General features: G+C 42.7%; 1 protein-coding gene across 6 annotated transcripts in view; it reads left to right on the top strand.

Annotated features, from left to right (window-relative positions):
* LOC149816628 (uncharacterized) overlaps window positions 1-26,627 on the top strand; it is a 110,008-nt gene that overhangs the window by 81,991 nt on the left and 1,390 nt on the right. For 3 of the 6 annotated variants that reach the window (XM_089986792.1, XM_089986794.1, XM_089986793.1), the window contains 4 exons: window positions 22,506-22,661; window positions 22,748-22,904; window positions 24,302-24,441; window positions 24,541-24,576. In XM_089986792.1, coding sequence (XP_089842918.1) covers window positions 22,506-22,661; window positions 22,748-22,904; window positions 24,302-24,441; window positions 24,541-24,576 — 489 coding nt within the window. Of the gene's footprint in view, window positions 1-22,505; window positions 22,662-22,747; window positions 22,905-24,298; window positions 24,442-24,540; window positions 24,577-26,627 lie in introns of all 6 variants that reach the window. The other 3 variants (XM_089986790.1, XM_089986791.1, XM_089986789.1) reach the window with 1 other exon arrangement.

The raw sequence follows: 26,627 nt of genomic DNA, 5'->3' as shown, positions 1-26,627 counted from the left end.
TCATGCACTCAACCTTTAATATTAAGTTTTTCATCAGTTTTATTGTCATATCATACAAGCTAATAGTCCGAGTACCCGTATCGGGTATTCAACCCATATTGCCCATTAAGCAGGGTTTCCCAAATGACCCATTCAGAACACGTGGGAATGTAACCATGGAATCATACCCCAAACATGTCATAGCTTGAGCATTCCAATATGAGAGTCCATTATATTTTCACAAAAAGAAAACTAATCAGAACATACTTAATGCTTTAACTTCAGCTACAAACAATATGCCCATACGCAGTTCTTGAACCCCAAAAAACAGTAGTATTTTAGCAACCTGTGTGAAACACAATAGCATGCAGATGTGCTTTAAACAATTTACGCATGACATGATCATTCTATCAATAGAGTTTAAAACACAACGTTCACAATGTGTAGCATCACATATTTTCCACTACAAGTAGAATGCCATACAAAATTTCATAGTGAATCACCGTTCTCAATGGCGATAAATATTAAAAACACAGTTTTTCACAAATGTGTAACATCACCCATTTTCAGCCATAAACATAATGCCCATACGTAGACAGCAAAGGACTGGCTTATGTTGTGCCAGGTTCGAGGGTCGACTCTCTGGTCTTCTCAAGATGTCGTTAAATGAGCAATTGAGTATCGTCTTAATATGCAGCTAACTATGCATTGAACATAGAGTGAGTATGTTGTTAAATATTAAATTGAATCTCAACTTAATACGCAACTAAATAGGCATTGAGCATCAATTTAATATGCAATTTCATATGAACAGAATATTATCATAATATGCAGCTAACTAGGCATCTAGCAGTTGAATAACATGCAGCTTCATACGAAATCGAAAGTCATTATAACAGGCAGTTAACTAGTCATTGAGCAATCTGGAATACATGATTGACCTGAGACAAAATGTAACCAGAGACACATTTATATATGTTGTTTCATTTGTACAACTCCTAGGTATTGTTGTTTTTCATAACCTACTATATACATAGGCAAGAAGAATATGTCCCAACTAAGCATGCAAGTGCAGCATAAATGTGCAGCCATTTTCATCATGGAAATGTATATCTATGTGTGTGCAAAGGTATGTGTGAGAATATATGTATCGGGTGCTAAAAATACAGGCACTTAATTGGGTTTACAAGAAGAAAAATGCAAACATATGATGCTATGTGTTAAACACGGGAAGTACAGTCCCTAGTAGCATGTAACCGACGTAATGTCACATATCAAGGTTGGACATGTTAAACCTATCGTATCCATTCTTGAAATCACTAGCAATCTTATATATATAAACATAAGGGCATACAGTCTCGATTTATAATCCTAATAAGCACTTCGATCTCCCATCATGATAACTACTCTTCAGAACATATGAATCACATTTTAACAGAGAATAGCTCTGAGTAACTGTTCCATAATTGATGCCACTTGACAGGATTAATCACCCAAAATTTTCAGTACCAAAACTAAAATTAGACTAACACCATCCCATAATGTCCAAGCGAAAGATGCAGATCAGGGGTCCTAATATCGAATATAAAGCCCGAGCATGCAGTTCAAGAGTTACAGTATGCATACATTTCAAAATGTAAAGCATGCATACATGATCTTAACAAATTCCAGAAAATATACATAACCCCACGTCTAGAACATGTTCTCCAATGCCCCACCCGTAGGCCGGACCTTTCACTTCTGTATTCCACATGCAAAATCTAAAGCAAAATAGGCAGGCCCACACATCTGCCGCCTGATTTCCCGACGATCAGTGATACCCAAGATATTGACCGATTTGTTTCACAGAAATCACATTCTTTTGCATCTACACAAAAGCCCCCTTTTTTTCGATTTGGGATTTCTTGGACTCCCACACACACACCAACACACTCAATACCCAAAAGAAAATATACAGAACCCTACCTGTTCCGGCGCTCAGCGGTTGCTGTCACGGGTGGAGGGTCGCCGGCGACATCGGCAGCTGTCGATGGTTGGGGTTGTCGAGAGAGAGAGAGAGAGAGAGAGAGAGAGAGAGAGAGAGAGAGAGAGAGAGAGAGAGAGAGAGAGAGAGAGAGAGAGGTTTGCCGGCGTGGGGTCTCCTCTGACGGGCTGAGGAAGTCGAGGGAGTATGTGAGGGAAGGAGGAGCAGCATCAACGTTGCCGGCGGCTGGTGGCTGAAAAGGAAACGGGAGAGAGTTGAGGAAGATCGAGAGAGAGGGTTCGGCTAAATGGGAGAGGAAGGAGGCGAGATATGGGAGGGTGCCACGAAAATCGGAAGGGGATCCGTTGTCCTCCCCTTCACCCGGCGGCTGCGCATTGCCCCCTCCTCCTCCTCTTGTAAAACCCACAGTTTAAAAAAAAAAATTAAATTGTAGCGGACTCGGGCGGGGTCGGGTCCGGACCCGACCCGGGCCCGTCATCAGTAGGGTTTTAATAACACGACTCATTCTCTTCTCGAGCGCCGCAACACACTCCTCCCCTTCCACCTTCGTTTTCGGAAGGATTAGGGAAATCCATCGGGGTTTCCCCTTTCATCGCCCCCTGGGGCCTTTAAATTCAACGTGGGAGGGCGAGGGGAGGCACGCCTCCCTCTCGAAGCCCTTCGCTCCCCCACCCCGTGCCGACCTCCTCCTTCCCTGCGCACGCCACCAGCGTCGCCGTCGCTGCGACCCACGCCGACGCCGGCCACCGCCTCCCAGGTACGCCGTTCTCCTCCTCACCCCCCCTCTCTGTCAGCTCGCCGGGAGACCGACAGGCGGCGCACGGCCCCTGCCCCCCCCCCCCCCGCCACCACCTCTCCTCTGTGGTCTGCGTAGGGGTCGGCAGGAGGTTGGTGGCTCCTGTCGCCCCGGTCTCTCTCTCTCTGGCAGGGGTTAGTCCCCCTGCCGCCTCTCGATCTCCGGTAGGCAGGGGGCCATGCCCCTGCCGCTTCCTGTTTCCCGGCAGGCAGGGGCTCGCCCCCGCTGCCTCAGGGGTTTTGGCACGCAGGGGTAGTGCCCCTGCCGCCTTCCTATCTCGGCTGGTAGGGGCAATGCCCCTGTCACCCTTTATTTTTTTTGCTGGGCAGGCAGGGGCTCGCCCTCTGCCGCCTCTTGGCTTCTGGGAGGGCAGGGGATATCCCCCTACTGCCCCTTGGTTCTCACCACGCGGGGGCTTGTCCCCCTATCACCCCCGTCCCGATTTCTCCCTCCCTCTTGGGGCTGTCAGAGAGCCGGCAGGGGCCCAGTCACCCCTGCGGCACCCTCTTTTCCCCCCCTTTTTGGTGTCGCCGTGATTTTGTCAGGCAGGGGCTGAGACCTCTGCCATCCCTCATTTCGTTAGGCAGGGCCTGAGGCCCCTGCCATTCCCTATTTGAACGAGCAGGGGCCAAGGCCCCTGCCGTTTATAATTGTGCCAGGCAGGGGCCGAGACCCCTGCCATTTCTTGTTCGCCATGCAAGGGGTCGAGGCCCCTGTCGGCTGTTTTGTCAGGTAGGGGCCGAGGCCCCTATCATGCTGTGTTGTCAGACAGGGGCCGAGGCCCCTGCCATGCGTTACCTTGTTTGGCAGGGGCAGAGGCCCCTGCCCTTCGCTTCCTTGTCAGGCAGGGGCCGAAGCCCTTGCTATTCATTGTTCAGTCGATAGGGGCCGAGGTCCCCTGCCGCCTTGCTGTTTTCGGCAGTGGCTCGTCCCTGTCGCCTAATCCTACCCATGCCCTCGTCGCACCATTAATTAGATTAGCATAATTAAATGTTTCACACTCTTGCAGATTTACGCAACGGGTCCTGTTCGCACTCTGCGGCCCGACCCTCGTATCATCTACACTCGTAGACGCACACAGCTGCACGACATTCCGAGGTAGGGGAAAGTCGCACGAAGAGTTTGTATCAATGAAATAAGATATAAGGACTTTATGATCAAATGGTTTATTTGGCATACATGCTTAACTGTAGGATTGCTTAACTGTAGGATTACTTAACTGGCGAATGTCCTTGTTGTGTTTCCACATCCGTATTCTTTTGGAAATTTCATGCTTATTGTGAGCTCTACGAGTAGACTCATTGCTAGAAAGATCTTATTACTGTATTTCCGCCTTGCTCATTGTTGTAAGTTACTGTAGATGCCTTACCTTACTGGTTATTGCCTGATGAATCTTGTGTGAAACTTCTTGCTTCTTAGTATTCGAGCATGCCAAGTATAATACTGATTTTATGAAACACTGTGATGGGTTATCTATCGAGAAACTCACGAACTTACTATCGTAATCAGACCTTAAGGCAGATATGATACAAATAGTACGGGAGGTCATTGAGTACCTCGCAGTGAACCATCAACACTTTATTGATATCAATGAGATAATACCGGCCTCCACAGGCCAATTGCTAAAAGAGCAATACATGTCATGTGTGAACCAAAAAAATCATAAAACATTATATGTTGCCCTTTCATCGTAGTCGTACCTCTAGGAAGGTATGATCGTACTTTTTGGACAAGTACGTACCATGTGGGTTACGATGGTTGGATGATGAGGTTGTAGCAACCTCGATACGTGCATTTAGCATAATGTTGAGATTACATAAATGGTGACAACTCGCCTTCACAGGCAAGATGCTCGAGTGGGTCTCATAAACCAGAGCATGTAGGATGGGGCGGCGGTTAAGAAACCTCTGTCGTACCCATTCGACCTTCACGGTTCATCAAAGGAGAGTATGGATGGTACAAAAACTCCGATGGACAGGTTGTTAACAACCACCTCACGGGCAAAAGACTCGGCTTCCCGAGTCATCGAAGTTAGGGGAAATGGGATTACCATAAATTATCCTAGATGGTAACTCCCAGGTACTTCTGCAGAAGTTGGATGCATCCATGGGCCATGAATGCCTTTGGGGATTTACTCTCTTGGTCACTGACCGTCCCCTTAGGAGCGGACTCAGTCAGCCATCCGGGTTAATGAAAACACCTGACATAATAAACCTCTGGATCGGTCTCAATTGTTTCTACGTTTCGCGTCTGTACGTACCCACAGGCCAGTTAATATCAGAATTTAAGGAATATCTTTTTGAATAGTTGTAGCTGATTGAGACTTACACTGCTTGAACTGCTTCGAACAATAGCTCTTTGCACATATTACATTTGTTAGAATAAATTACAATTGTATTGATTGTTTTAATATAACAACGACTTATCTCATGAATGTCCTGCTTTATTTTCATTCTACTTATCTATTCGTGCACTTACTGGTTTGTTATAAAACTGACCCATTTCATGGACAGGTGAGGAGTTGGACTTCACAGACGGCCGATGGCGTGGTGCAATATGGCTCAAGATTTATCTTCTTTCTGCTGGCGGCTTGACTCTGAGTCTTTTTGAGTTTTTCTTTAGATTATTGAACTTTGGGAAGATGCTTATTTTGTAATAAACTGCAGATTTTTAATCTATTGCCTTATTTCCTTAATTCTTTTAAGTTGTGGTTTATGTGAATGATGGGTTTTCAGCTAATGTACCCAGGATTTGTTGACTTCTGCTCCTTTCTAAATGTCTTTCGCTGTCGAATTTAAAAGTAAAAACTTTAAATATTTGAAAGGTCTTTCGATAATGTTTTCGAAATCACAAGTCGAAACTTTGGGGTGTTACAACTTGGTATGAGAGCCAGATCAGAAAGAGGTGAATCTTGACTATTGAGCATCCCATCGCGCTGTAAGTAAGTCTTCGATATTTTATAACATGTTTAGACTTGGATATAAGTAAGGCCCAATGATGCTCCAGTTAGAAGGATGGAGAAATGGGAAAATATATTAGTTAAAAGAGGTCGGGGTAGGCCTAGGAAGACATGGATGGAGGTGATAGGAAAGGATATGAATGCTTTAAACCTCACCAAGGACATGGCATTGGATAGAAATGATTGGAGGAGAAGGATTCATGTGGAAGACCCATAATGATTTTCTTTTTTGGTTCATATCGCCGACCCCAATTATTTTGGGATGAAGGCGTAGTAGTAGTTGTTGTTGTTGTTGTTAGACTAAATTATATTCTTGCTTCTATTCGTAGTACCGTCCGAAAGACGGATCCGTTTGTTGGTTCTAGTGGTAGTCATGTTAGGGGCATGCGTAGGGTGCGTGGCCGTTCCGTAAGGGAGAGGGGCGAACATGTGATGTTCAGGGCTGGTTACTGGGCTAACCGCCCTCCTCTACCCATTTTTACGGATGAACAAAGCTTCCCACTACCGATCGCCTACCAGATACCCTTGGCAGCAACGTGGGCTTAGGTGTATGCTCGAGAAGGTGGTTTCGCGCATTCACACGTTCGGGTGCACCATCAGACACCACAAGAGTCATCGGGAGATTTTGTTCCCCCTGAGTTAGCAGAGGAGTGTGTATTCTGTGGAGAATCAGGGCACACCATGGATTCCTGCCTCCGCAAGGCCCAACACGATGGCATGATCGCAATTTCGACTGCTGGCGAGCAACCATCACCTCCAGTTGACCCAGTGGGCGGTGTATCACCCACATACACGCCTGCAACTGATTCGTCAAGTTATAGTCTCGGCTCATCGGAATATACTCCGACGACGCCCCTCTACGGACAAAAGACCTCCTACGGGGAGCCACTTCCCTTCACCCCTAAGCGCAGATTCAGGCGCACAGAAAATAGAAGGGAATGTTTTAAGAAGTACTCTAGCCGTCCCTAAGGGGAGGTAGCACCTACCAAGTTTTGTTGGAGTCGGTGAACTTATTTATCATTACAAGAATAGAACTTTGCTTATGTACCAGCACTGCTGGAGTTAAAATAAATGACTTTCGTAATAAAGATTTATATTTTTTCCTTTGCTCCTATACTTATGTCTTCTTGTGCTTCTTTAGTATTTTTTACTCTTAACCTTGGTTGTTTTTTAAGGATGACGGGAAACTCAAGCAACAACATGGCTGATGAGTTGCGTGAGCAGAGGGGATTCATGATGGATACCCTCAACTTCTTGGCAGAGGCGATTCGTAGCCAGGGTCGCCCCCAGCAGGATTCGGGTTCTCTTGTTGGGAATACACCAACCGCCACATATGAAAAATTTTTGAAGCTTGACCCTCTTACCTTCTCTGGCAAGGTTGACCCTGACTTGGCGGAGAGTTGGGTCAAGGAAGTGGAACGGGTATTCCAAGTGTTGTCCGTCCCTGACGATAAGAAGACGATGTTCGAGTCCTTTCGATTGAAGGACGACGCTCGCGAGTGGTGGGACACTACCCGGGAGGTGCAGTTCCCAGGTGCTGAGGTGATTCATTGGGATGCCTTCCGGAGAGCTTTTCTCGGAAACTATTTCTCTCCTCATGCGAGGGAAAAGGAGAAGGTGGAATTTCTGGAGCTGTGCCAAGGCAACTTAAGTTTGAATGCGTATATCGCCAAATTCCAACGGTTGGAGCGCTACTGTCCTCACCTATTCGAGGATGATCACGAGCGGGCTGGGAAGTTCATTCGCGGACTGAAGGAAGGACTCAGGCATAGGGTTCTCACCAGCATGCCCGCGACTTTTTCTGCGGCGGTAGCAGCAGCCAACCTACTGAACGAAGATTGGGAGCGTTCCAAGAGCGTTCAGGCGAAAAAGTCACCTGTGACAGGTGGTGATCAAAAGAGGACCTATTCTGGCGGCCCAGGGCAGCAGCCACCACTACCCGTGAAGACTGAGGAAGGAAAGAAATAGTTTCCTCCGGCAAAGCGCCAACGACAGCAGAGCCATCCACCGCCCAGACAGCCGTCTGGGGAAAACTGCCCCAAGTGCAAGAGGCCTCATGTAGGACAATCTTGTCCGCGGGACACTGGCGGATGCCTGTACTGTGGCAAGATGGGTCATTTCATACGCGATTGTCGAAAGAAAGCAGCTGATGACCTCAAGCGAACCGGCAACGCATCTCAGCCTCCTCGACCACCTCATCAGCAGCAACAGCGAGCCCAACCAAACAGTGCCAGGGAGCCGGGTCGAGTTTATGCAGCCACGATCGATCAATTGACAAAAGGGGATCTCGTTCAAGGTACCATTCTTGTTGCTGGTCAAGCAGCTTTTGCACTCTTTGATTGTGGTGCTACACACTCGTTTGTTTTAGAAAAATTCGTAAAACAATTGCATATAACTGTAAAACCACTTGATAACGCTTTAGACGTGTATAACCCCGTTGGGAAGAACACAGTTTGCACCACTTACATACTTGAATTGAACGTAGTTATGGCAGAGCGACACTTGCCTGCTTGTGCTATCTTGCTTGAGATGACAGAATTTGACGTCATCCTAGGCATGGATTGGTTGCACAAGTATCATGCCAAGATATTTTGCCGTGATGGCAAGATCGTTTTATCACCTCCAAGCTCTCCGAGAGTAGAATTCAGAATTCCCAGACCTGTTCGAGCAAGCCGAATGATCTCGGCGCTTAAAGCGCATAACTTCTTGCGGAAGGGATGCACTGCCTTTTTGGTTAGTGTTATCCAATCAGATCCAATGCCTATTCCCATCAGTGAGCTGGATGTGGTTCGCAATTATCCCGACGTTTTTCCTAAAGAACTATCGGGACTTCCACTGTCTCTGTTAAAATATGATGTATATTTATATATATATATATATATATATAGATTACGACACATACACATATATATGATATATATATATATATGTCTATGTGTCTATCTACATATATAAATATATATATTTATTTTATAATACCCGATAGGGGTAATTCTGTCATTTCACCTGTACATGCATATCATTGATATGTTTTCTTTTCTTTCTTTTTTCCTTTATTCTTTTTCCTTTTACTTTTTACTTTTTCCTTTTTTTTTATTTAGTTGAGAGGGGTCCACATAGAGTCGCTGGACCCCTCCAACGGTCATAAATATGACCGTTGGAGGGGCTCCAACGACTCTATGGGAGCCCCTCCTTGGGTCCCTTGCTGTGTATAAATAAGGGGCATGGCCCCATGTATTCTTCAAGCTTCTTGTGAAGCATTCTATGAGTGAAATATATTTTTTTACCTCTTTGTGTGTTTGACCACTTTTTGTGGTTTATTTTGCCCACTTGTGGCCTCTTGTGTATGTGCATGCTTCCGTGCTTTTGCTTGGAGACTTCGCCTATTTCATTTGGCACTTCTTTACATGGTATCAGAGCCTTGGTGAAGAAGGCTTCATCGGATCCTCTCTTGACAAGTAATAACTCTCCTCTCTCTTGTCTTAAAAATTCTTTTTCTATAAATGGCCAACAAAGATGCAAAAATCGATCTCTCATTCAAATTGGATGGAACAATTACCGCATGTGGGCGGCCGCTATGGAAAATAATCTCAAAGGTAAAAAGCTTTGGGGTTACGTATGTGGAACCATTCCGGAACCACAATTGAAGTTAACTAAGTTTGGAGATGAGGAAAAAGCATTGAACGAAGAAGAAAAAGAAAAGGCTATTATTGATTACTCTTCTAAAATGGAAGATTGGGAAATTGAGCATGCTAAAATCTTAGCATGGTTCATGAATAATGTCGAATTGAAGATTTGTGCAAATCTTGCAAAATTCAAATAGGCTAATGAAGCTTGGTTTTTTATGAAAGGCATGTACACCCAAAGAGACCTTGCTAGGCATTTTTTTCTACAAGAAAAGGTAAGAGCTACCAAGCAAGGTGATATGAGTATTAGGGACTACTATAGTGCCCTATCCTCTTTATGGGATGAGCTTGTTCTTCTCGAACCGCAATGGGAAGGAAGTGCTATTGCCATGAGACAAGAGCAAATGGAAAAATAGAGGTTCTTTCAATTTATTCATGGGCTTCGTCCCAAATTTGAGCAACTTAGAGGATCTCTTCTTCATAGGGCCTCTACTCCTCTAAGCGATAGTTTGACCGACTTATGTCAAGAAGAAACCCGTTTGGCCTTGGAAAAAGATGTTGATGAAGTGCATGCCGTGTCTAGACCCGACAACAATGTAAGATCATATAAACCACCACATTTTTGGAAGAATAATGGTGGTGGAGGAAGAAAAATCATTTGTCATAATTGTAATGAACCAGGCCATATTCGTCCCGATTGCCCTAAATTCAAAAAGAAGGTGGCTTCCGTGGGGGAAACTCCTCCAATCATCAATGAAGATTCAGAGAAGGATGGTGACATAAAGGAGTCCATCGCTCATCTAACCGAAACTCTTCAACAATTTGTAAAGATGAACGCCTCTACATCATCCTCTTCACTTTCCACTTCCGCTGCCACCATCTCCTCCTTTCCAGGTATGACTTCTTGGATTCTTGACTCGAGTGCCTCTTTCCATATGACTTCAAATGCATCACTTTTGTCAAAACCAAGTCTCAATAAATTCAAATCATATGTATCCACCGCTGATGGAACATCTTTTAATGTTGAAGGCATTGAAAACCTTGAGAAAACTCATGACCAAAACAAAGAATTTTTTGTTCCCAAAATCCGAATTATTCCAAAACTTAATTTAAATCTTTTTTCCGTCTCTCAAATTACCGATTTTAAATGTAATGTCTCGTTTTCACCAACCCGTTGCTATGTGCAGGATCTCCAGTCCGGGAAGCGGATTGGGCAAGGCCATAGAAGAGGGGACCTTTATTATATGGATTTTTTGTCTTTGCCATCCAAATCATTTTGTAATCATGTTCAATCCAAAGATATTGAGACTTGACATAAGAGACTTGGACACCCTAGTATTTCCAAGTTGTACCTTTTTTCGTTTTTGGAAAATTTTTGTAATACAAATAGATTTACATGCAATGATTGTATTCTTGGGAAAATCCACTCTCTTCCATATTCACATAGTAATTTTGTGTCAAAAAGGCCTTTTGAACTTGTGCATTCCGATGTATGGGGACCGACACCCGTTATGTCCAAAGGGGGCTATTCTTACTATGTTTCTTTTATTGATGATTTTACTAGATAAACATGGGTTTACATTATCAAGATTAAATCCGATGTCTTCACTAATTTTAAAGAATTTCACGCTCTTGTTCAAAATCAATTCCAACACGATATAGCCATTTTTAGATCTGACTCAGGAGGTGAGTACATGTCTAAAAATTTTCAAAATTATTTTAAAACAAATGGAATTTTGCACCAACGATCTTATCCTAAAACTCCGCAACAAAATGGTCTTGCAGAAATGAAACATAGACATTTAATCGAAACCACAAGAACTCTTCTTGTGTCTAAAAATGTTCCTAAAAACTTTTGGGCCGAAGCTCTTCTTACCGCAACATATCTTGTAAATCGTATGCCCTCTTCTTCTTTAAAAAATGTTTCACCCTTTGAAAAATTATTTAAAATTACTCCAGATTTTAATAGACTAAGAATCTTTGGATGCAAATGTTTTGTACTTAGTCAAGGACAAGATAAGTTGTCACCTAAAGCTCTTGAATGTGTGTTCATTGGCTATGGTGAGAATAAAAAAGGCTATAGATGCTATGATATTCGAAACAATAAACTGTATGTGTCGAGAAATGTAAACTTCATTGAAGAACAAAATGGTTTCGATATCCACACATCTAGGGAAGACATCGATTATTCTTTTCTATTTGACTTAGCTCCTAGAATTGAGTCCCCTGAGGCAATTATTTGTGATACTACTTGTGATGGCATCTTACATTATAATGATATACCACAACATGATAATGTTTCCCAAAATGAAAACCTTAATGATATAAATGTATATACCCGACGGTTAGGAAATGAACATCAACCTGCTATTGATAGATACTCTCAAGACTTCTCTTTAGAATAATCTATTGACAACGATCCACCTAGGAGATCTTCTCGTCTCATGTGAATCATTTTCTCCAAATTATAGGGCTTGTCTGATGTTAATACATTCGTATCATGATCCTATCTCATTCAAGGAAGCTAAAGATCATCCACATTGGATTGAAGCTATGAAAATCGAATTAGAGGCTCTTAACAAAGCCCAAACCTGGAGCATTATTCCTCAACCTTTGGGAAAAAAGGCAATTGGGTGTAGATGGGTATATAAAGTCAAAACCAAATGTGATGGGTTTCTTGAAAGATACAAAGCTCGCTTGGTTGCAAAAGGCTACGCCCAAGAATATGAGATTGATTATGAAGAAACCTTTGCTCCTGTAGCCAGAATGACTAGTGTGCGAACCTTAATTGCTTTAGCATCCATCAAACAATGGCCGATATATCAACTTGATGTTAAAAATGCGTTCCTAAATGGAACTCTGTGTGAAGAAGTTCTTATGGACCCTCCGTCGGGTCTTGAAATTGGGAAAGGAAATATTCTAAAATTGAATAAAGCTCTCTATGGTCTTAAACAAGCACCAAAAGCTTGGTATGATCTTTTTAGCAAAGTAGTTCTTGATAATGGGTTTTCCTCATGTTACACAGATACTGCTTTGTTTGTTAAATCTTCTAATGAATACATAACAATTTTGTTGTTATATGTTGATGACATGATTATCACAGGTAATGATAAGAAAGGTATTGACCTTATTAAAAATATTCTTAAGAAAAATTTTGATATGTCTGACCTGGGTTTTCTAAGGTATTTCTTAGGAATTGAAGTTGCATACTCCCCCAAGGGGTATGTCCTATCTCATATGAAGCTTGCCTCTGACATTATTGTTAGGTCTGGGCTGACAGATGACAAAAGGGTGGAGACTCCAGAAGTGATCAATGCCAAGATGAGAGCCAGTGATGGCACTCCTTTAGCAGACCCCACGTCTTACCGTCAATTGATTGGATCTCTAACATATTTATCTATCACCAGGCCGGACATTTCACATGCAGTGCATAGTGCAAGCCAATTTCAGACTGCTCCTACTACTACTCACATGGCAGCAGTAATGAGGATTATCAGATACTTAAAAAATTCCATAACTAAGGGGGTATTCTTATCCTCTTCTTCACCTCTTACTTTACTTGCGTATACTGACTCCGATTGGGGGGTAACCCCGATGATCGTATTTCTACCACAGGTTATTGTGTGTTTCTTGGTGAGTCACTTATCTTCTGGAGGTGTAAGAAGCAGCATAAAGTTTCTCTCTCATCTACCGAAGCAGAATATCGTGCGATGGCCACTACCACAACTGAGATTATATGGTTAAGAAGCCTACTTAAAGATATGGGTGTCTCATTCTCAATTCCTTCAAAGCTGTGTTGTGACAACAAGAGCTCTATCTATATTGCTAGCAATCACACTTTTCATGAACGAACAAAGCATATTGAGATGGACTGTCATTATGTTCGTGATGAGTTCTTACGGGGCACCATTCAACTCCCATATGTTCCTACCGAATATCAGTTGGCGGACTTCTTCACCAAAGCTTTGCCATCGCCTCGCTTCTACTTCCTTCTTAGCAAACTCTCGGTGATTTCACCGTGTGTTTGAGGGGGGGTGTTAAAATATGATGTATATTTATATATATCTATATATAGATTACGACACATACACATATATATGATATATATATATATGTCTATGTGTCTATCTACATATATAAATATGTATATTTATTTTGTAATACCCGATAGGGGTAATTCTGTCATTTCACCTGTACACGCATATCATTGATATGCTTTCTTTTCTTTCTTTTTTCCTTTATTCTTTTTCCTTTTACTTTTTAGTTTTTCCTTCTTTTTATTTAGTTGAGAGGGGTCCACATAGAGTCGTTGGACCCCTCCAACGGTCATAAATATGACCGTTGGAGGGGCTCCAACGACTCTATGGGAGCCCCTCCTTGGGTCCCTTGCTGTGTATAAATAAGGGGCATGGCCCCATGTATTCTTCAAGCTTCTTGTGAAGCATTCTATGAATGAAATATATTTTTTTACCTCTTTGTGTGTTTGACCACTTTTTGTGGTTTATTTTGCCCACTTGTGACCTCTTGTGTATGTGCGTGCTTCCGTGCTTTCGCTTGGAGACTTCGCCTATTTCATTTGGCACTTCTTTACAGTCTCGTGAGGTAGAATTCAATATTGAATTGCTACCAGGTACGACGTCGATCTCTAAAGCACCTTACAGAATGACGCCAACTGAGCTTGTGGAGCTGAAGAAGCAGTTGCAGGAGTTGTTGGATCAGGGATTCATTCGCCCCAGCGTATCTCCTTGGGGAGCTCCTATATTTTTCGTGAAGAAGAAGGACGGGACCTTGCGTCTGTGCATCGACTATCGAATGCTCAACCAGGCCACGATAAAAAACAAGTACCCATTGCCGCGTATAGAAGACTTGTTCGATCAGTTACAGAAGGCTAAAGTTTTCTTGAAAATTGATCTTAGGTCTGGATACCATCAACTCAGAATCAGGAATGATGATATTCCTAAGACTGCTTTTCAGACGAGATACGAGCATTTCGAGTTCACAGTCATGTCGTTCGGACTGACCAATGCCCCAGCAGCTTTCATGGACTTAATGAATAGGATGTTCAAGCCATTTTTGGACACCTTCGTGATCGTGTTCATCGACGACATCTTGGTGTACTCAGAAAGTCGAGAGCAACATCGGGAACACCTAACCATCGTGTTGGAGACCCTGCGAAAGGAACGTTTGTATGCCAAGTTCTCTAAATGTGAATTCTAGCTCGAAGAAGTTATGTTTCTGGGACACGTTATTTCTAAGGAAGGAGTGTCTGTGGACCCTGCAAAGGTTGAGGCTGTACTCAGTTGGCAACAACCAAAGAACGCACGTGATATCAGGAGTTTTCTTGGACTAGCGGGTTACTACAGAAGATTCACACAGGATTTTTCAAAAATTGTGTTACCCCTGACGAAGTTGCTGAAGAAAGAGGCTAGATTCTTATGGGACGAGAAGTGCGAGGCGAGTTTTCAGTTATTGAAGGAGCGACTTACCAATGCTCCTATTTTGACCTTACCTTCTGGTAAAGGCGGATTCGTGATTTATACTGATGCCTCTGGGTCAGGCCTAGGGGCCGTGCTGATGCAGAATGGGAAAGTGATCGCTTACGCTTCTCGGCAACTTAAAATTCACGAGAAGAACTACTCAACTCACGATTTAGAGTTAGCTGCGGTGATATTCGCACTGAAGATATGACGACACTACTTGTATGAGGAGCAGTTTGAGGCATTCACTGATCATAAGAGCCTTAAGTATCTATTTTCGCAGAAAGAATTGAACATGAGGCAACGACGTTGGCTAGAATTCCTCAAGGATTACGACTTCACCCTCTCCTACTACCCAGGAAAGGCGAACGTTGTGGCTGACGCCCTCAGCCGCAAAGCATCGAAAGTTTCGATTAATGCTTTATTTGTTGGATGAAGGTTGGTCGAAGACCTAGCCTCTTGGGAACCTTTCGCGATCACTCAAGGTTCAATCGGTTTATCCCACCTTGTTGCTCAACCTGAGCTACTAGCTAGGATCATCAATGGGCAGAAAACGGATGTACACTACGAGAAGTTGAAGGCTCAAGCGATACTGGCAGATACACCTTTTTGTCTGGAGGATGAAAGTATATGGTTGAAGGAACGCCTTTGGGTTCCTGATGACCCGGTCTTACGAGATGAAATTTTGGCGGAAGCCCACAAGTCTAGATACACCATTCACTCTGGCAGCACGAAGATGTTCAAGGACCTACAACAGAGTTATTGGTAGAACGGTATGAAGCGAGACGTGGCTGAGTATGTCTCGAAGTGTTTAACGTGTCAGCAGATCAAGATCGAGCACCAGAGACCCGGTGGGGTCATGCAACAGATATAGATCCCTCTATGGAAGTGGGAGAATGTTACTATGGACTTCATAGTCGGCCTACCGAGGACGCGGAGGAAGCATGACGCTATTTGGGTGATTGTCGATAGACTCACCAAGTTTGCTCACTTTCTACCTATCCGTCTTAACCAATCGTTGGATAGTCTCGCTGATCTCTATGTTAGAGAGATTGTGAGATTGCACGGTGTTCCGGTCTCGATTATCTCCGATCGTGATCCTAGATTCACTTCAAGGTTTTAGGGGCAACTTCAGCTGGCTTTGGGCACAAAGTTGAAGTTTAGTACTGCGTTTCACCCTCAGACTGACGGGCAGTCGGAACGTACGATTCACACCTTGGAAGACATGCTTCGAGCTTGTATGATGGACTGGAAGGGAGAGTGGGATTCCCACATCAGTCAGGCGGAATTCGCGTATAACAACTATCATGCGAGCATCGGGATGGCCCCATACGAAGCTTTGTATGGGAGGTCGTGCCGATCACCTGTCTACTGGGACGAGGTTGGCGAACGAAGATTGGAGGCACCTATAGTTTTGCAACACTATACTCAACAAGTGCAAATGATTCGTGAACGACTCCGTACCGCTCAGAGTCGGCAAAAAGTTATGCAGATAAACGCCGACGAGAGCTTACCTTCGAAATTGACGAGATGGTTTTTGTTAAGGTATCTCCGACAAAGAGCGTATTTCGGTTCGGGAAGAAGGGAAAGCTAAGTCCTAGATACGTCGCACCGTTCGAAATCTTGGAGTGGATTGAAGAAGCAGCTTATCGCGTGGCGTTACCTCCTCAGTATGCTCAGATCCATAATGTTTTTCACGTATCCGTGTTGAGGAAGTACGTTCACGATCCATCGCACATCATTCATTATGATGATGTGGACATTAGAGGGGACTTGACATTTGAAGAAAAACCAGTGGAGATCGTCGACCGTCGTGACCAAGTGCTAAGATCAAAGACTATTTTCTTTGTAAAGGTTCGGTGGCAACATCATGAAATTGACGAATGTACTTGGGAACCCGAGAGCGATATCAGGGAAAAATATCCTGACCTGTATTTTGACTCTTCAACGCAATAAATATTTCGCGGACAAAATTCTGTTAAGAGGGGTAGGATGTAAAACCCACAGTTTAAAAAAAAAATTAAATTGTATCGGACCCGGGTCGGGTCCAGACCCGGGCCGGGTTGGGTCCGGACTCGACCCGGGCCTGTCATCGGTAGGGTTTTAATAACCCGACTCATCCTCTTCCCGAGCGTCGCAACACCCCCCCCCCCTTCCACCTTCGTTTTCGGAAGGATTAGGGAAACCCATCGGGGTTTCCCCTTTCATCGCCCCCTGGGGCCTTTAAGTTCAACGTGGGAGGGCGAGGGGAGACACGCCTCCCTCTCGAAGCCCTTCGCTCCGCCCCGTGCCGACCTCCTCCTTCCTTGCGCACGCCACCAGCGCCGCCGTCGCTGCGACCCACGCCGACGTCGGCCACCGCCTCCCAGGTACGTCGTTCTCCTCCTCACCCCCCTCTCTGTCACCTCGTCGGGAGACCAACAGGCGACGGACGGCCCCTGCCCCCCCCCCCCTCCTCTCCTCTATGGCCTGCGTAGGGGTCAGCAGGAGGTTGGTGGCTCCTGTCGCCCCGATCTCTCTCTCTCTGGCAGGGGTTAGTCCCCCTGCCGCCTCTCGATCTCTGGTAGGCAGGGGGCAATGCCCCTGCCGCTTCCTGTTTCCCGGCAGGCAGGGGCTCGCCCCCGCTGCCTCGGGGGGTTTTGGCACGCAGGGGTAGTGCCCCTGCCGCCTTCCTATCTCGGCTGGCAGGGGCAATGCCCCTGTCGCCCTTTATTTTTTTTGCTGGGCAGGCAGGGGCTCGCCCTCTGCCGCCTCTTGGCTTCTGGGAGGGCAGGGGATATCCCCCTGCTGCCCCTTGGTTCTCGGCACGCAGGGGCTTGTCCCCCTGTCACCTTCGTCTCGATTTCTCCCTCCCTCTTGGGGTTGTCAGAGAGCCGGCAGGGGCCCAGTCACCCCTGCGGCACCCTCTTTTTCCCCCCTTTTTGGTGTCGCCGTGATTCTGTCAGGCAGGGGCTGAGACCCCTGCCATCCCTCATTTCGTTAGGCAGGGTCTGAGGCCCTTGCCATTCCCTATTTGAACGAGCAGGGGCCAAGGCCCCTGCCGTTTATAATTGTGCCAGGCAGGGGCCGAGACCCCTACCATTTCTTGTTCGCCATGCAAGGGGTCGAGGCCCTGTTACTTGTCACTTTCGTGAGGCAGGGGCCGAGGCCCCTGTCGGCTGTTTTGTCAAGTAGGGGCCGAGGCCCCTATCATGTTGTGTTGTCAGACAGGGGCCTCTGCCCCTTCCATGCGTTACCTTGTTTGGCAGGGGCAGAGGCCCCTGCCATTCGCTATTTTGGCAGGCAGGGGCTGAAGCCCCTGCTATTCATTGTTCAGTCGGTAGGGGTCGAGGTCCCCTGCCGCCTTGCTGTTTTCGGCAGTGGCTCGTCTCTGTCGCCTAATCCTACCCATGCCCTCGTCGCACCATTAATTAGATTAACATAATTAAATGTTTCACTCTTGCAGATTTACGCAACGGGTCCTGTTCACGCTCCTCGGCCCGACCCTCGTATCATCTACACTCGTAGACGCACACAGTTGCACGACATTCCGAGGTAGGGGAAAGTCGCACGAAGAGTTTGTATGAATGAAATAAGATATAAGGACTTTATGATCAAATGGTTTATTTGGCATACATGCTTAACTGTAGGATTGCTTAACTGTAGGATTACTTAACTGGCGAATGTCCTTGTTGTGTTTCCACATCCGTATTCTTTTGGAAATTTCATGCTTATTGTGAGCTCTACGAGTAGACTCATTGCTAGAAAGATCTTATTACTGTATTTCCGCCTTGCTCACTGTTGTAAGTTACTGTAGATGCCTTACCTTACTGGTTATTGCCTGATGAATCTTGTGTGAGACTTCTTGCTTCTTAGTATTCGAGCATGCCAAGTATAATACTGATTTTATAAAACACTGTGATGGGTTATCTATCGAGAAACCCACGAACTTACTATCGTAATCAGACCTTAAGGTAGGTATGATACAAATAGTACGGGAGGTCATTGAGTACCTCGCAGTGAACCATCAACACTTTATTGATATCAATGAGATAATACCGGACTCCACAGGCCAATTGCTAAAAGAGCAATACATGTCATGTGTGAACCAAAAGAATCATAAAACATTATATGTTGCCCTTTCATCGTAGTCGTACCTCTAGGAAGGTATGATCGTACTTTTTGGACAAGTACGTACCATGTGGGTTACGATGGTTGGATGATGAGGTTGTAGCAACCTCGATACGTGCATTTAGCATAATGTTGAGATTACATAAATGGTGACAACTCGCCTTCACAGGCAAGATGCTCGAGTGGGTCTCATAAACCAGAGCATGTAGGATGGGGCGGCGGTTAAGAAACCTCTGTCGTACCCATTCGACCTTCACGGTTCATCAAAGGAGAGGATGGATGGTACAAAAACTCCGATGGACAGGTTGTTAACAACCACCTCACGGGCAAAAGACTCGGCTTCCCGAGTCATCGAAGTTAGGGGAAATGGGATTACCATAAATTATCCTAGATGGTAACTCCCAGGTACTTCTGCAGAAGTTGGATGCATCCATGGGCCATGAATGCCTTTGGGGATTTACTCTCTTGGTCACTGACCGTCCCCTTAGGAGCGGACTCAGTCAGCCATCCGGGTTAATGAAAACACCTGACATAATAAACCTCCGGATCGGTCTCAGTTGTTTCTATGTTTCGCGTTTGTACGTACCCACAGGCCAGTTAATATCAGAATTTAAGGAATATCTTTTTGAATAGTTGTAGCTGATTGAGACTTACACTGCTTGAACTGCTTCGAACAATAACTCTTTGCACATATTACATTTGTTAGAATAGATTAAAATTGTATTGATTGTTTTAATATAACAATGACTTATCTCATGAATGTTCTGCTTTATTTTCATTCTACTTATGTATTCGTGCACCTACTGGTTTGTTATGAAACTGACCCATTTCATGGGCAGGTGAGGAGTAGGACTTCACAGATGGCCGATGGCGTGGTGCAATATGGCTCAAGATTTATCTTCTTTCTGCTGGCGGCTTGACTCTGAGTCTTTTTGAGTTTTTCTTTAGATTATTGAACTTTGGGAAGATGCTCATTTTGTAATAAACTGTAGATTTTTAATCTATTGCCTTATTTCCTTAATTCTTTTAAGTTGTGGTTTATGTGAATGATGGTTTTTCAGCTAACGTACCCAGGATTTGTTGACTTGTGCTCCTTTCTAAATGTCTTCCGCTGTCGAATTTAAAAGTAAAAACTTTAAATCTTTGAAAGGTTTTTCGATAATGTTTTCGAAATCACAAGTCGGAATTTTGGGGCGTTACACCTCTTGTGATTTGGCCTGTGTTAGGGTTCTGAACCCTAACACTCTTTTTATCGGGCTTGCATAGTGCCCTCATACTTAACTTCGTTTCTTTCTTTTTTTCTTTTTTTATACTTAACGCACGGTGTGGTGCGGGGCATGGATCAACCGGATCCACGACCCGCGATCTAGCCACGGTTTGGATCTACGGCCCATCGATGGTTTGGGGTCCGATATTTGGACCCATACCGATCCAACTGCAGATCCATATATATTTATACCTTTTTTATTATTAGGTTATTATTATTACGAGCTTTAAAATACCCCTAATGGGCCTTGATGTGATATGGATCCTCGATCCATGGGCTCAAATACACCCATCGGGATCCTACAATCCAAAACTATTTTCTTCATTACCAGGAGGTGAAACTTTGGATCCAAGATTGCTATGAATCCACCCAATTTTACCTTGACCCACGCATCTTCGATGCAAGGATCCGAAATACGATGTGTCCCAGATCCAATTGAAATAAAAATTAAAACAATGATTCAAGTTTATTTATTCGATAAAAATCACGGGTATTACAAGCTTATCGAAGCACTTTCTTATGTTTCAATTACGAGGCCTGATATAGCGCATGCAGTTCACACAACCAGTCAATTTTAGCATGCTTTCATTTTTGTTCACATGGGAGTTGTCTTGCGTATTATTAGATATATTAAGACTTTTATTTATCGAGGTATTTTCTTATCTACTTCTTTCATATTAGATTTAATTGCTTATACTGATGCTGACTGGGGAGGTAACCTCAATTACAGACACTCAACCACGGGTTTTTGTGGTTTTTTAGGTGAATTGTTGATTTTATGGCAGTATAAGAAATAGTAAAAGGTCTATCTCTTCAACTGAAGTTGAATATTGAGTCATGGTTACAACCACTATGGAGGTGGTCTAGCTCATAAGATTGTTGGCTGATATGGGAGTTCATATAAAAAGGAGCCTCACGAATGTCTTATGACAACAAAAGTTTTATCTATATTGTCAGCAACTGAACAATATATTGAGATGAACTGTCACCATGTAAGAGAAGAGTATTTACATGACACTATCGATTTGCCATATGTTACCTCAGAATATCAGTTGGCAGATTTCTTCACCAAACCTCTCGTTGCTCTTAGATTTCACTTTCTCTTAGGCAAACTTTCAATTGTCCAGCCGTAAGCTTGAAGGGGAGCGTTAATGTATATATATAGTTACCATTGTAACTATAATTTCTTTTCTTTTTCTTTTTAGTTTTTTTTGAACTAGTCAACTTTAGAGACATTGGAACTGGTCCAATGGCTCTATTGTGGTTCCCATGTTGTATATAAATAGGGGTGAACCCCTCTCTCATTGTAATGCTTTTTTCATATTTTGAACATCAATAAAATATTATATTTATATTTTGTGAGCCTTTTTGTGTGCCCTTTTGTGGGTTATGAGAGTGAACTCTTTTGTGGCTCTTTTGTGTGTCCACTTTGGTGATTTGGTGGACTTTGTTAGAGGCCCTCATTTTCTTTCATTAATTGAGTGATATTCCCAAGATCCCTCGGGGGAAAAATAGAAATGTCTTCTACGTTACCTGTAATATCTGAAATGGAAATATTGACATAATTTCAGTCATTCGGTCAGAGTGCTACATGAAGAACACAAGCCAGATGACGATATTGGGAGACCCAGGGTCAATGAAATAACTATGGTTTGATACATAATCGAAATTCCATCCCATTTGGTAGACAAAAAAACCGGTAGGTCCAATTAGAATCTGGGTTGGACCCAAAGGGTCCAATTAGTATATGGAGCCAGCTATGGTTTGTAAAATTTCATACCAGACCCAGGTTTAACCCAAGTTCCGATTAAGATCTGCAATTTTTCAATTTAAAAAAGATAAAGATTATTATTTTACTGGGTATGGTATGTGTCTGGTTCATGCAATCCTTATAGGTCCTTGTTATTTTTTTTCTTATGGTCGGTTTGATTGGATCCAGATCCGGACCTGGTACCAGCACCTCAAAGTCAGATCCGGTTTCGAACCCACCTGGATCCAAACCAGGTCCGACCCGTTGACACCCTTAGTCATAAACTTTTAAAAAGAATTCTCAAAATTGTGACCAATTCCTCGTCAAATAATATTTTGACCTTAATCACTATTCCATTATTAACTTGAATCAAGTGAAAGAGGTCAGGTGATGAGAAAGTGAAATTTACTACAAAATATTTGTGAGTATACAGAATTCTCTCATCAAGACTGATAGCCTGCTACAGATTAATTAGTTCGTCAAAGTTGAGCATGTAGCATGGTGTGTAGAAACTCTTAATCATGTTGATCTAAATCAGGCAATTGATGCATGTGTAGGTTGATATATGGGAAGAAAGAAAAGTTTTTGGATCTCGTACGCGGAGCCTTAAAGAAGACATGCTGGGTTCTGAGCCACCTCCACCTTTGGAGGGCAGCCGAAGGAGTTCAAGATCTGTACGAATTGTAAGGAGAGATCCACATTCTATCAAAGCTGTAAGTTCATGAACTGTTCTTGTGCCGTTTTTATGTTTCAGTTCACATGTATATGACACTCCTGCAATTCATAATGATAAATGCAGAAATTAGCTGTAGGAGGCATGCCTGAAAAGATAGTATCTGCATTTCAATCTGTGCATAGTGAACACTCTTATGAAGACATGGCTTTGAACAAGTGTAAGGTTGCCATCAGCCACGTTGCAAAAATGGAGAAAGATATTGAAATTGCCTTTCCTCTAGGTATGCTCATTTTTTTGGATCTTAGAAGATGCTAATATGCTGTTCATACTGAAAAAATATTAATTTACATTCCGGCCTTTCTTTTTTTAAGTTTAAAACTCACTTCCATCTGAAATATTATTTCTTGAATTTAGTATTCATAATATGATAATAATGAAGACTTGTTTTGATGGTGTGACGGACTGTAGCTTCTCATACTGAAGGCCTTTAAGCTAAATAGAAAATCCCCAAAAAATAAAAAATATCAATGTTGTAGATGGTCATAGTATCTTTCATCAACTTTTTCTGTCCTTATATGCTCTTTTTTTTCCCTCTTTATGGTCATTTTTCTTTTTCTTGTATCCTGGTGGTATGCTTCTCTTCGGGTTCGTTATTTTTATTGACTATACAACAACAACAACTACGCCTTCATCCCAAAATAATTGGGGTCGGCGATATGAACCAAAAAAGAAAATCATTATGGGTCTTCCACATGAATCCTTCTCCTCCAATCATTTCTATCCAATGTCATGTCCTTGGTGAGGTTCAAAGCATTCATATCCTTTCCTATCACCTCCATCCATGTCTTCCTAGGCCTACCCCGACCTCTTTTAACTAATATATTTTCCCATTTCTCCATCCTTCTAACTGGAGCATCATTAGGCCTTCGCCGAATATGTCCAAACCACCGTAAACGGTTCTCTCTCATCTTATTTTCAATGGGTGCAACGCCTACCTTCTTACGTATCTCCTCGTTCCGAATCTTATCTTTTATTGTATTTCCACACATCCATCTCAGCATACGCATCTCAGCTACACTCATTTTTTGAATATGTCTCTTGGCAGCCCAACATTCCGTACCATATAGACAATAAATAATGAATGTCCATAAATATTTGTCAACCATGAACAAAAAGGTTATTCTTATTAGGATGAGAAACTGTAATAAACAAGAAAAGTCTGGATGTAGTTGCACTGGAGAAAGATGAGATTAGTCAAGGAAGTGAGTGATGGTTTTCATGAGGACATTTTATTGAAGAATTTTTTTATGGATCGGCTACAGAAGATGTGTTGATCCTTTGTGTTCATTGCAGTATATAAGAATCCATTGACTTAACTTACATGTTCGAGTTTGATATTAATCTAAAAGAAGACTAAATGGCCTTAAAAAAGAAAAGATTATGCCCAAGAAAACCCTGATTTGTATCCATGCATTCAATTACTTGTTTCCTTGGTTTATGTTGCTTGTATGTCATGACTCATGAGGAAGGGAGCTGAACTTATTCTTTTTCCTTTCAAGCTTGGTGCTAGTTGGATGGTTGCACGTGTAAAGAACTGAGTCATTATTGTACCTGCTTGTTAGAACTGTTAGGTTAATTTGTGGTCATTCTTTTTGTTTTGTGAACATTATTAAGCAGGAGAGCAGCAGAAGTCTTCTTTGGCGAATGAGCTGCAAGAGCAGGAAGTTGTTCTGAAACAATGTATTGATCAACTTCAAACAGTAAAAGCTACAAGAGAAGCCCTGGTATCTCAATTAAGAGCAGCACTACAGGAGCAGGTCTGCACAAATTAAAATGGAGCTACTTTGTTTGAATTCATTTGAGTTGAAGATATTCCTAACATTGTCTGTTTTCCTTATTGAATCATGATTTTTTAGGAATCCAAGCTGGAGCATGTTCACACTCAGCTGCAGGTGCATACTACTCCCCCAACCCACCTTCTCTCTCTCTCTCTCTCTCTCTCTCTCTCTCTCTCTCTCTCTCTCTCTCTCTCTATATATATATATATATATATATATATATATATATATATATATATATATATATATATATATATATATGAACACACACACATTGTCTTGCTTTTAGAGTACTTTTGCGGAATGCTCATAAAGATTCAAGATATTCTTTTGTGGTTAAAATAAGAAATATGAATAATATTCTGGTAACATAATGGTATTACATTTTGAAGCTTTTCAAAATAATAATAACGGGTTATCTATGTCTTGTACTCCTTGTAGTGTATGTATTTAGGCATTGAAAGCCATTTTCATTGTGCAAGCAATATTAGTTCTCTTCCTCCTAAGTTTTCATTTTATCATATCAACCTCAAAGAAGTGGTTCTAGGCTTAGATTGACGAGGACTTCATCCTTATTGCTCATCTCTTGGTGCATTCATCTGCATCTGTTCTGGTATCATCAGGCCAAGATCAACAGCTAACATCAGCAACTTGAACATTATAAAAATAAGAATTTCATAAAATGTCATAAATGAGTTGCATTTCATCCCTAATCATTTTTCACTTGTCACATTTAGTTTCCCAAGTCTGCCCACTTCTAGGAATGATTTCCTTTTTGTTGCCTTCTGGTTTTTTTGGGTCTCTTAACGTGTTTTCCTGTAGGGTTTAACAGCATGTGTTCTGTTTTAATGTTATCTCAAGTCTGAGCTTGTTTTACGATCATCTAGGTAAACTTTATTAAGTCCGGGTTTTTTCTCCTTCCCCTGCCAAGGGAACCCTTCCCTTATATTAATTTTCATTCAGGGTGCTTCTTTTTTAACTTATTTCTGCTTGAGTTTTGCCTCTTTTATGCATCATATGCCTGTTATTAAAGTCTCATGTCCAACCTGTATTCTTGGTGTTAGATTTTTTTTTGGTCTCATCTAATGTAGCATCACCATTGCTATTGCTTGTGTTTTATGTTTCTGTATACTGTACCAGCACCTGTATGCTATTGCTTTCCTTTCTGTTATCGTTTGTACTGTGCACTCTGTTTATGAGGTTCTACACTAAATTTTTCAAGTTCGTAGATGAATACAGTAGATTGAGTTTCAGATAATATTGTAGTTTGGGCTTTTTTGCTATTTTTTTTTATGATTTGAGATTTTGTCGGAGCTGTCTTGACTGGCTATGTAGTGAATCCTATCTTTAAGCATGACAGTGCCTGTGTGCGGACTCGTCTATCTGTTTTCAATCACATGGCTTGATCTCCCGTATCCATAGTTGACATGATAACTGAATTTGCTGGACCTATTACTATATTAATACTGCCATTATGATTGTGTGGCCTCTTCCAACTAAACTTGCCGTATGGAATCTTTTTTTTTAATTGAATTGTATGGAATCTTTTCATATAAAAGTTTTTGAAATTTTCATGGAAGAAATCATATCATTTCTATTTTGAATCATCACATGCCTGAATTAGCCTTCAACTTGCTTTTTTCTCAAATTACTGAGATGGGTTGTGTCATTTAATCTCCAGTAGATTTGAATTTTGAACTATATTGATAAGCTGAAGCTGCCTCTGATTTCTGTTCTCCTGTCCATGGAATTGGTTAAAATTGAAAATTACAAATATAACAAGTCATCACTCTGCCTCTTCATTTCTTTCTTTTGTATTTTCTTTTTAGGTATTTACTTTTGTTACAGCCATGGATGCCTTCCAATTTTGTTGAACCGGAATGTCTTGTTAAAATGAATATAATTGTCTGGAAAAGCATAACCACTTTCTCTATGTTCAAGAAAACCATGCCCACATGCCCTTTCTGCATGGGAGCAATCAGTTTATTCTATTGTGCGTGAGTGAGCAACTAGGAGTATATGGGGTCATCTGCAGTACAAGCATGGAAGTGACTCAAATGGAGCTTATAGTCATCAAAAGCTGAGGCATTTGGCTACTGGATCAAACAGTCCTGGTTTCTTTTATGCAGTAATTCATTCTCTTGTTTGAACCTTTACTGCTGTTT

Source organism: Nuphar pumila, chromosome 14 (assembly GCF_984573655.1).
Source record: "Nuphar pumila chromosome 14, dmNupPumi1.hap1.1, whole genome shotgun sequence".
Taxonomy (NCBI): Eukaryota; Viridiplantae; Streptophyta; class Magnoliopsida; order Nymphaeales; family Nymphaeaceae; genus Nuphar; species Nuphar pumila.
This window is presented reverse-complemented; position numbering and strand designations above follow the sequence as displayed.